Raw genomic sequence first — 11353 nt, 5'->3', positions numbered from 1 at the left:
TAGTCTGCTACGACAGCGAAACTGTGCCTGCAATTATGAATATCGGCCACAAGATGGCAGTGCCGCACAAACCAGGCCAGCAGTGCTTCTTTCTTTCTACAGGTCAATGTAAGTAATTTTCTTTCAACAATAGCAGGGGGAAGGAGGGGCTCCTATTGATTGGGGAAGGGGAGGGGGGGGGGGGGGGGGGGTGAGTGTTTCTTGTGCTCTTTGATTGGCTGGGAGGTGTGAGGGGTGTGTAGATTTCAGACAGGATGGGAGAGGAGGGGGGGCACACGGGTGGATTTGGAAGAGGGGAGTTGTGTAGAGTGGGGGGTGATCATTCACCCCCCTTCCCCAGACTCAGTGCTCAACACTTTACTACTGCTTGCAATGTGAACCTGGGATATCCTTGTAAGAGATTCCCCCCTCCCCCCCCAGCACCATGCACACACACATCCAGACACAGCATGCACACATAGCCTGGGAGCATCCACTACTATCCTGTGCACACTGACACTCAGCCTCCATCCTCTGCTACCCTGTGCACACATCCAACCCTTCGCTGTCATGCATGCTGCAATCACATCCATGCATGCAGTGCCGGAATATGCATCTCCATCCTGGGACCTGAGCGATGCTCTGCTGCAGCAAGACTGGACAATCCTATGCCACCTAATAAGGATTTAAGCTTGTTATTTCCAAAGGAGCATCTTGAAGATTCTGGGCTTCAGTTTTATTATTGCTAGAATTTTTTTTATTTTTTTTTATATATATAAATATATATATATATATATAGCCCTGTCATCATTTTGGTAAAAGTAACCTCTGCATCCCACAATGGAACTAAATTGGATGCTGCTCCTGTCTCTGATTTGGCAAGTTCAAGCAGTAGAAGGTAAGCCTGGTGCTGTAAGGGTTAAATGGATCTGGGCCCTATTTTATATCTAGGGATGATTTTGATAACCCATAACTGTTGTGCTTCTGATGGAGGTGGACAGGCTGGGGAAACCGGCGATTGCATTCTTTAAATAACTCTTATCTTTGTTAAATTGTGAGCTCTTGGGTCCAGCAATGCCTTGTATAGAGATTGATAGCATAACGCTGCACACCGCTATAAAAGTTAAAGCTCTGCTCTCAATAGGATGTGTACTGGTAGGGAAGCACCTGTTATAGTGAAGCAACAAGGTACTCAAGTTCAAGAGGTTGGTTGTGGATCAGACATCCACATTTATATAGAGCGTACATGACAAGGACAGCATTTGTAGGAGTTTTCTGGTGACAGATGGAGAGGCTACATGGATACCCTCTGCTTTCCCAAACAAAAATAAATGTCCTTTTCACCAGCTGACTCTTTACCATATCACTATAGATAGGGAGCTTTGTGATTCCCACATCGTCAGCTTGGTGAGATTGCCTTTCCATGGCATGAGAACTAATTAAATAGATATATTACGAAAATGAGGTGCAAACGTGTCGCTTGTGTCTCAGTGGGGAAAGATAAATGGCCCCTTCTGTTAGTGTTAAATCAATGTGTGCTTTCTAGCCTGTGCAAAATGTCTTGGCTGATAGATTTCGTTCTGTCCTACAGATGGTTATAGATTCTCAGTTGGCGTCAGAGGCACCTGTCTTGGTACCAAGCTGGTGGTGCCCCCCCCCCCCCCCCCCATTCCTATAACCATTCCCTTTGCTTACATGTCCTCTGTTTTCCTATCTACTTTCCCCTGCCAAAAGGATGGAGCTGCATTGCAGTGCTGAATTTCTTTAAAAGCAGCCTAGGGTGATGGTGGGGATAGCAGGGCATGGCTGGGAGGTAGAGGATGAGGGTGATAGATACTTGCTGGGAGTCTAGGTGTCTAGGCTGCTGAGCGTGACCACAGACACCACCATGTACCCGCTCCGCTGTCACGGGACTTTGTGCTGTCACTCATTGCAGCTGTGCCAAGCTGCCCCCTTCTCTGGATGTCTAATCAGCTAGGGTTCCTTCCACACAATATAGATTGTATTCACAAATATATCATAGATTTGGAATGTCTAACCAATAAGACTTGTAGGTACATTCAGCGCACTATACATAATTATCATATGAGATTTATATAATGCCAGCAGTTTGCGTCACAGTATATATATATATATATATATATATATATATATATATATATATATATATATATATATGTATATACTGATCATATATATATATATATATATATATATATATATATATAAATGTATGTGTGTATAAATGTATATATATATATATATATATATATATATATATATATATATATATATATATACACACACACATAATTAATTGTGATTATATAGGATTTATATAATGCCAACAGTTTGCGCAGCTTTTCAAAATAAACAAGATTACAGTTATAATACAATTCAATACAGGAGGGTTAGTAGGGCCCTGCTCATGAGAGCTTACAATCTAAAGGGATGGATGAATATATATATATATATATATATATATATATATATATATATATATATAATTAGATCATTTAGGCAAATATCAAATATGTACATTTATAAAAAAAAAATATTTATATATATATATATATATATATATATATATATATCATTTTTTTTTTTAATCTTTAATCTGTCTTTTATGTCTCATCTGTATCTTTATTCCCATTATTTCCCTGAAAAACCCCTGTTCTTTCTCTCCCATCATTTAGCAGTCTGTGACTTCTCCTATGTTGTGTGAGTCCCTCGCACTTCTCGTATGTGATAAACACTCCCCTTTTAATGCATTTACACTAATTTTTTTTAATGGTTTCCCCACTGTAGTTATTTCACCTTATAGGACCTACAGTATTCCCAGCACTTCCTACTCTACCAGTCTATTTGATAAATAGGTTTCTGCGTCTGTGTCTGCTAGTAGCATGGGTATGGTGATGGAACATATGGGTCTTCTATAGGTTTTTGGCTGTAGAGAAGGTATACCACGCATGGGGGCTTATTCAGCAAGCCAATCATCGATCAGGTTTCTCTAAACAGCCGAAGGAATCATAATGGCGTTTGGTTGTAGAGAACATATACCATGCGCTGGGGCTTATTCAACAAGCCAATCGTCAGTCATCATTCCCTGATCAGCCAGAGGAATCTGAATTCTGGTTGCGGTGGGGCAATGTGTTTTTTTTTTTGTTTTGTTTTTTCTTTTGTCCATTGTCATGCTCTATATAGGCTTATTGAAAGGTTTGTGACCTGGACAGATCCCTGAAAATAAGAGTGAGAAAAAGTAAAGTCATTGCCTAGAGCTGCTAGTGAGAACCCATGTTCTATGCAGGTCAAAAAATGGGGGGCGAAAATCTGGTTCCTATAGGCAATCCCCTATTTTTTTTTACTTCCTCAGACCCAGTGTTCACAGCTAAAGTCTGGATTTGTGTATCTGGTGTTAGAAATGGGGTTTAGCAGTACAGGGTGTTACATGGTCCACATTACCATAAGCATTGCCTGGGGCCATGCATTGGATTTTCTCAGACGCAATAAATGTGCAGCAGTAATGAAACCGAAGCAGACTCTTATGTAGCTGAGATTTCAATCCAAATCTTTTATTTTTCTTTTGGTGTGTTTTTTTTTTGACCAGATTAAGGGATATTTGTTTTCAATTCTGGTTTTATTATATCACATGCCTTCAGGGGATTTTATTTATATTGTGATTATGAAAAGTAGGAGCCCGTTTCACAAATGCCTTGGGGTAATACAACACTGAGCCGTGCTTTTCTTAACAGCTGGAACATGTTGGCAGGTTATTAATTATATCTGACCCATAAACATTTACAGGCTAAAGTCTGCAGGGAAAAAAAACATTTCTGGAAACAGGAATAACAAAAAATAAGAATAAAAAAAACTAAAAACACAAAACTATCAACAAATAAGAGTAAAGAATCGGACAGAGGTTTCAAAAGTTTGTTGTCCAAATCTGAGGATAATGATCAGGTAGCTTTATTTGTACACTAGTAGGCACCTTTGAGATATAAATAATAATTAACATTATTACATGGTTGCTGGTCATACCTGGTTGTTCCAATGCCAGAAGTCCTATAATCACAATTTCTATACAGAACTAGCCTTCTTGATGCATCTATGAGCAAATACAAAATGAAAGAGGCTGGTGTACCTTTTTATATGTGTTTTTTCCTAGCTTATCCCTTCTTGCCATGATGAACTAGCCTAGAGATTATGCATATCCACTGGAAGCTTTCTATATTTGTTGAGAGTCTGCAAAATGCTTTACCGGGCAGCAGACAGATATGAGAACTGGTGGAATTGGAATGCCAGTTGAGATCCTTAAAGACAGCAGAAGACAAGAAGGTGAAAATTTACATTAGCCAACCAGCTTGGTTTGTGTTGGCATATTAAAGGTCAAAAGGTGTTTTAAAAGTGCACTTTTTTAAATAACGCAAGATCATTTTTTTCAGTGAAGTCTTTCTCCATCCCACCAGGCCCTCTTCATCATTTGTAAATATAAGGGCATGTGTCGACAGGCTTTTGTTCACTTCAGAACTGCTTCTTCCCATACAAGTCTATAGGAATGCAAAAGCAGCTGCAGCATGTCAACTGCACCTGCAGTGAATTCTCAATGATTTCAGAAGTGTCTCAGACTGATGTCAGTCAGCACTGGCTCTAACACTACTAATTCACACTGCTGGCTCTCCAAGGGACAGGCAGTGTTCCAGCTTTCTTCTGGGCCTATGCTGCTTTTCGTACTCTTATGTGTATGCATTACGTTGAACTCTATAGAAAGTATTGGTGGCCATGACCTATAAGCATTGGCCTTTGAGCAATATCTGGACCTATGAGCATTGTCTGGACCTGGGCAAGCCAGGCTGTGTGATGTAGCCATGGACTAGTACACTATGTGAACAAGGGCAGGCCAGGCTGTGTTATGAAGTCACGGCTTACGAGCACTGTCTGGAACAGTTTAAGCCAGGCTGTGTTATGAAGCCATGACCTACAAGTCAACTGTCTGGAACTGGGAAAGCCAGGCTATGTTATGTAGTCTTGGCCTACTGTATGAGCATTGTCTGGACCTGCAAGCACTGAGTGAAAAAAAAAGGCAGGTCAGGCTGTGTGGTGTAACCAAGGTCTATGAGCACTGTATGGATCTTTGAGCACTGACCTGTGAGCATTGTCTGGAACCTCAGCAAGCCAGGCTGTGTGATGTAGCCATGGTCTATGAGCACTGTATTGATCTTTGAGTATTGGCCAAAGAGCATTGTTTGGGCCAGGGCAAACTAGGCTGTGTGATATGGCCATGGCCTTTGAGCACTGTCTGGACCTGGGAAGGCCATGCTGTGTGATGTAGCCATAGCATTAAAGCATTGTCTAGACACAGGAAAACCAGACAGAATGATGTAGCCATAGTCTTTGAGCATTATCTGGACCCAGGCAAGCCAAGCTGTGTAATGTAGCTATGGCCTAAGAACAGTGTCTGTATGTAGGTGCATTGGATTTTCTGGACCTGAGCAAAGAAGGCTGTGTGATGTAGCCACGGGCTTTGAGCATTATCTGGACCTGGGAAAGCCAGCCAGAGTGATGTAGCAATGGCCTATGAGCAGTGTCTGTACCTAGGATCATTGAACTATGAGGACTGTCTGGACCTGGATAAGGCAGGCTGTGTGGTGTATTTATGGCCTAGGGGCACTGTATGGAACTTTGATCATTAGCCTAGGAGCACCATCTGGACCTGGGCAAGCTAGGCTGTGTGATGTAGCCATGGCCTATGAGCACTTTCTATGCCTATGAGGATTGGCCTTTGATCACTCTCTGGACCTGGACAACAAGACTGTGTGATATAGCCATGGGCTATGAGCATTGTCTGAACCTGGACAAGTAAGACTTTGTGTTGTAGGAAAAGGTTCATTATTAAAAGTGAACTTACATTTTAATGACTTGTATGATATGTAGTAACTTGTAATGGTTATTAATGGGTATCAGCACTGACCTTATAAAAACAAAATTATTGAATTGATATTTAATTTGATAAAATATAATTTCTGTTTGGTTACTGTGAATTAGTGCACTTTGCAGGGCCTCATTAAAGAGGAACTTTATCCGACTATGCGATAATTAAGTCCGCAGCTACAGGCTATAGGAAGAAGAAAATAGCGACGAGTGTAATTTTCAGGTAAAGGTCTGCTTTGAATGCACTTTATAAAATAGAACTTTATGTAATAAACCCCCTATTAAACCATTTTTTTTTAGTTTTGAACAGACATGGATAAAGTAAATACCCCGGTCAAATTTGTGTTGATGTCCATGCTTCCATTATGGCTATGCCACCTCACATCTTGGACAGCCTAGGAGCAGCTTTCACCTGAACTGAACTGGAGGCAATTATAATATCCTGACAGAGGTTCTAACCCTCTTGAATTTTACTGAAAACGTGGCTTGTTTTCATCCTGATTTTCCACTACTTAATGTCTTTATGGAATAAAAACTGCAGTAAAGCCTGACAAAAGTTCTAAGTCGTCTCCACTCCATCCAAAACAAACAACAAAAAAGCCATAGTTGTTCTTCAAGAATGTGAAATTTTCCCAAAACAACCAAGTGAGCTTTTGCTTAGTTAAATTGTTTACATTAATGATTTTGGAGCCAAATTAGTTATTTCGCTCCGCACAAAGGCGTAAGGATGATACGATTACATTGCTTTTATGTACTTGGTTTGGCCTCAAGCTTGTTGGGTTGAAGATGGGAGCATGGTTTAGAGCAGTAACATCTCCCTAGACATGATAGACTAGATTTGGCACCAGAAAATATTATTATACCAGAAATGTATTGCTTTTATTTTGAGAACTTGGCCAGTTCTGATCTGTTCTCAAAATAATAGTAATAGGAATGCTTGAAAATGGCCATAGAGACTCAATGTGTTGGAGAGCGGACAGCACTCACGTTTTAGCCAAAAGTACATTGGTACAAGATGGGTCAGTGTCAGCAATTGTATGTTCTTTGTGTTCTGCCTCCTCTAAGTCAGGACAGCTGCACAATCATGGAACTGTCTCTACATACAGAAGAGCGGCTCGTAGTGGAAGAGCTGTATCTCCCAGCAGAATTCACACACAGATTGCACCGAATGGGAGGCTTAGAGAGACAGAGGGGAGAACACGGTATTTCTGATAAATGAGAGAAATCTGTGTCTGAGTGCTATGGAATTCCCCAATACACTGCGGGCTCTTACTCTATATTTCATCACTCTGCAGGATTAAAGTGTTTTGCATTAAGGTCCAAGGAGTGATTAAGTCAGGGAGTATTAGGTATTCTGGTACAGCCCTTTAGCTTTTGATTAAAATGTGGACAAAATCCAATTCTTCTGGATAATTTTGAAATTAAACTTTAACTTTGTACTTTAACTTGAACGTTAAAGTACTTGAAAGCTAAAGTATATCCACAAAAACAATTAGGGGATTGTTAAAGCAGTAGATGTAGCTGCATTTGTTTTTTTCTTTTAGTCTTTTACTTCCTTTATTTTCATTTGGTGATGTGGCCAGTAGGTCTGGTAATTTTCAACTCCCTTTGAACAGGCCAAGCTGTCCAGGAAATATGGCAGTTAGAGGGTCAAAACAATTCATTTAACACTGATAGGGTTATTTACACTGATCAATATTTATCTAAAATGGTTAACTGCTCAAAAAGTGTTAGCAAGAGTTTGAATTTAACTTGCTAGTCAAGTTGATCTAAATTTGCTAGTACATCTAGCTGTACTCTTTTGCCAGATTGACAGTGCTGCTGTCCAAAGGGGTCTCTGTTGCTACTTTTTTGAGGATTGACACCTCCGACACCCTGGGGGTTATTTACGAAAGGCAAATTCACTTTGCACTGCAAGTGCACTTGGAATTGCAGTCACTCTCAATCTAAGGGGTAGATCTGAAATGAGGGGAAGCTCTGTTGATTTTATCATCCAATCATGTGCAAGCTAAAATGCTGTTTTTTATTTTCCTTGAATGTCGCCCTCGGATCTACATCGACTTTACTTTCAGTGCAAAGTGGATTTTCCTTTAGTAAATAGCCCCCACTGTGTCTTATGCCACGTACACACGATCGAATAGTCCGGAGTACTTAGTCCGGCAAACAATCCGGCGGATAGTCCGGCGGACTTTCTACCGAACGGACTTGGCCACACACGGACACACAGAAAGTCCGGCATTTGCTAGCGCGATGACGTACAGCACGTACGACGGGACTAGAAAAAGGAAGTTCAATAGCCAGTAGCCAATAGCTTCCTTCTCGTACTTGCTCCTGAGCATGCGTCATTCTTAGTCCGCTGGACTAGCATACTCACAAACTTATTGTCTGCTGAAAACCCAAGTCGGCGGAAAGATTGCACTGCAAAACTACTTTCTAAGTCCGCCGGACTTTACGCTGAGAAAGCCCACACACGATCGGATTGTCCGGTGAAATGAGTTTCGGCGGACTAAGTACGCCGGACAATTTGATCGTGTGTATGTGGCATTAGAATTAGAGGGAGGTGAAGCCTCCATCAGTCAAGATGTAATATCCTGCCTCCAAACAGGGGCGGACTGACAACTCATGGGGCCCCCGGGCAATAGGAGATTATGGGACCCCCAGGCAATCAAAGATTATGGGGCCGCACAGTATACACAAACACACAGTATACAATCACACAGTATACACAGACATGTTTCTATTGGCTGAGAAGGTACTGGAGAGGTGGGCCAGCTATAATCTTGGGATTTTTAGACCAACAGGATGTCGGTAAGGAACATTTCAGAGACAGATATACAAAAAAACACAGATTTTTACATACTGTCCCTGGTTTTACTGAGGCTGACAACCCTGATGGGGCCCCCTGGGGGCCCTCAGGCAGTGCCCGAGTGGCTGAATGGTCAGTCTGCCCCTGTCTCCAAAGCGTTTAGCTGGTTAGTGGGCATGGAGGAGGAGGGAGGGAGTGGGCTGTCAGATGTGATAGATAGGAAATGTTTAGCAAAGAAATTCACCACAAACTGAGCACATGCAGGAGCTGCCAACACTGCTCTGCAAAGTTCCTAGCTGCATTGGGAACATGGACAGAAGGGGGAGATAGAGAACAGCAGGATCTCCTACTGATTGAGTAAGCATGAATAGCATGTAATACAGCATTAATTGATAGTTTTCAGTGATGTGGGTTTAGTGACACTTTAAGTGAAACATTACAGTCCTCAAGTGACATTCTATAAAGATGTATACCCTTATATCAACCATTCTCAAGCAGGGTCCTGTGGAGCCCTATGGTTCCTTCAGAGGTTGCTTGGGGTTCCTTGAGCTGTGGTCTCACATTAACCTCACATCTGTTGGTGCCTGCAAAGTTCTTGGCCACACCGCACAGCCATATGCATTACACCAATGATTTTTTTAGCTGTTTGTAAGGGTGACATTCTTAACCACAAATGTAAGATTTGCATTATTTTTATTGTCTGACACTTTAAAGGGTGCATTATTTCCACTCACTACCAGCGTAAGGAACATTCTTTCCAATGACCCCTGAAGAATGAATTTTAGCAGAGGTTCTCTGAGGACTAAAAACTATTTAAAGAGTTCCTCTGGGTTATACAATGTTGATAAAGGCTTCCTTATGGGTTCACAATAACGTCACACATTCAGTAATTATACATTCCGATGTGGAACTGCTTGGATATTAGATGTAAAATATTATTGCGATGTCATTGTATAATGTCCTCATATGATCACTTGTGGACAGGGGGATCTATTCAGGCATGAAAACACAATTTTGGCTCAAAAATATGTTTACAAAATAATAATGTTTTGGTAGGTAGGTCAAAAGAAACCAAAAAGTCCTCCATCAGCAGTTCTGAAAGCACAGTTGGTCATAGGGACATAATGAAATGATTTTCATTGCTCCACTTACTGTGCATGCAAAATAAATCAGCCACAGAATTTAGGACAAGCCATTGCTTTGTTTTACCATATTCTAGAAGAGGCTCTTTGCTTTTGTTTCTTTATGTCTCCTTAGCAATTTAGTGTTTGATCCCCATAGCACTTGGCCTTAGTTTACACTGACATTGGAGTTTACCGCCCCTCTGAAGAAGTGGTGGTATCACTTTTCTTCTTTTTTTTAACAATCAAAGGTGCTTTATTGTCATAAAAGGGAAGAAATACAGTATACCAGTTGACATAGTACATAACACTACACGTGAGTTAGACATAATTACTGACTGAAATCAAATTGGTGCAGGCTATTAGATATAGATCATAGTGCATTTGTACTAGTACATTGAGAAGGATCAGTCCCTTAATTTTCGTATTCCCACTGCACCCCTAAAGCCCTTACAGATATGAAACGAAGGGTATTAGGAAGATGTCCATGGTGGTATCACTTTTCAGAGGAAGTTGAGCGACAGTTTGCAGGCATTCAGGAAGTGATGCTGTAAATCCCTGTTTTTTCCGATGCCAAGGGGCATATTGCATTGCAGTAATGTGCTGAAACAATATGCAGAGTGGTTACCCCATGGTTACACTGCAATTCCATTAGGTTTAAAGTGGTTTTAAAGGCTGAAGGTTTTTTACATACTTTTTTGCCTGTAGATAAAAACAAAAATGTAGTATGTAGCCTTCCCCCACAGCCCCCCTAATACTTACCAATCGCGATCTAGTGATATGCATGAGAGTGGCTGCTTTCCCAGGTCTCTGCCTCCTCATTGGCTGAGAGACAGCAGCGGAGGCCATTGGCTGCTGTGGCTTTCAATCACAGCCAGTGAGGAGGGAGCATGCTGAGTCCCATTCTGTGTGTCTTATGGACACAGAGTGGGACTTGAGAGCAAGCACACACAAGTGCCCCCATAGCAAACAGCTTGCTACGGGGGTTAGTCGGAGAAGAGGAGGAGCCAGGGGTGGCAGTGGAGGACCCGGGAAGAGGAGGACTGGGACTGCTCTGTGCAAAACCACTGCAGGTAAGTATAACATGTTTGTTATTATTATTATTTTTTTTTATTTCACCTTTAATATCACTTTAAGGGGCGCCAAAATGTGACATGCTCAGTAAAATTTGCCACACCCCAAATGTGAATGAACCTTAGTGACTGCCATGTTGCTTTGTAGGGAAAAATGTGGATGGATTCCCAGTTATTATCACTTCTTTGCCATCCCTTGAGCCATAGAGAGTTAGAAATCATAGTTTCTATGGTTTATATCAGAGCTAACAAATACAGCTGCATGCAAGCTGGATACATGGCTCAATTCACATCTGAACAATGGAACTAAAAGAAAAAATGTGTATGGCTCTACCTACAGTGGATAAAACCCCTTGTTTTATGGATTTGTGATGGAAGTGATTCCATTTAAATACCTTCTGTTTTAAGAAGGCATTGCTGTACTTCACAGTCTAAAATATTTCACA

The 11353-nt window shown here is 41.2% G+C and overlaps 1 protein-coding gene across 3 annotated transcripts in view; it reads left to right on the top strand.

Moving 5' to 3' along the window:
• The first annotated feature begins 275 nt into the window (after positions 1–275).
• Positions 276–11353, top strand: part of EPHB1 (EPH receptor B1) — a 409064-nt gene continuing 397986 nt past the window's right edge. The window contains exon 1 of one of the 3 annotated variants that reach the window (XM_077488639.1): positions 276–877. In XM_077488639.1, the coding sequence (XP_077344765.1) occupies positions 820–877 (58 nt within the window). In that variant the 5' untranslated portion in view covers positions 276–819. The remainder of the gene's footprint in view (positions 878–11353) is intronic. The other 2 variants (XM_077488637.1, XM_077488638.1) reach the window with 2 other exon arrangements.

This window comes from Lithobates pipiens, unplaced genomic scaffold (genome assembly GCF_037356315.1).
Source record: "Lithobates pipiens isolate NorthernLeopardFrog02 unplaced genomic scaffold, aLitPip1_a1.2 Scaffold_18, whole genome shotgun sequence".
NCBI classification, from domain to species: Eukaryota; Metazoa; Chordata; class Amphibia; order Anura; family Ranidae; genus Lithobates; species Lithobates pipiens.
The sequence above is the reverse complement of the archived record's forward strand: the minus strand, read 5'-3'. Positions and strand labels throughout refer to the sequence as shown.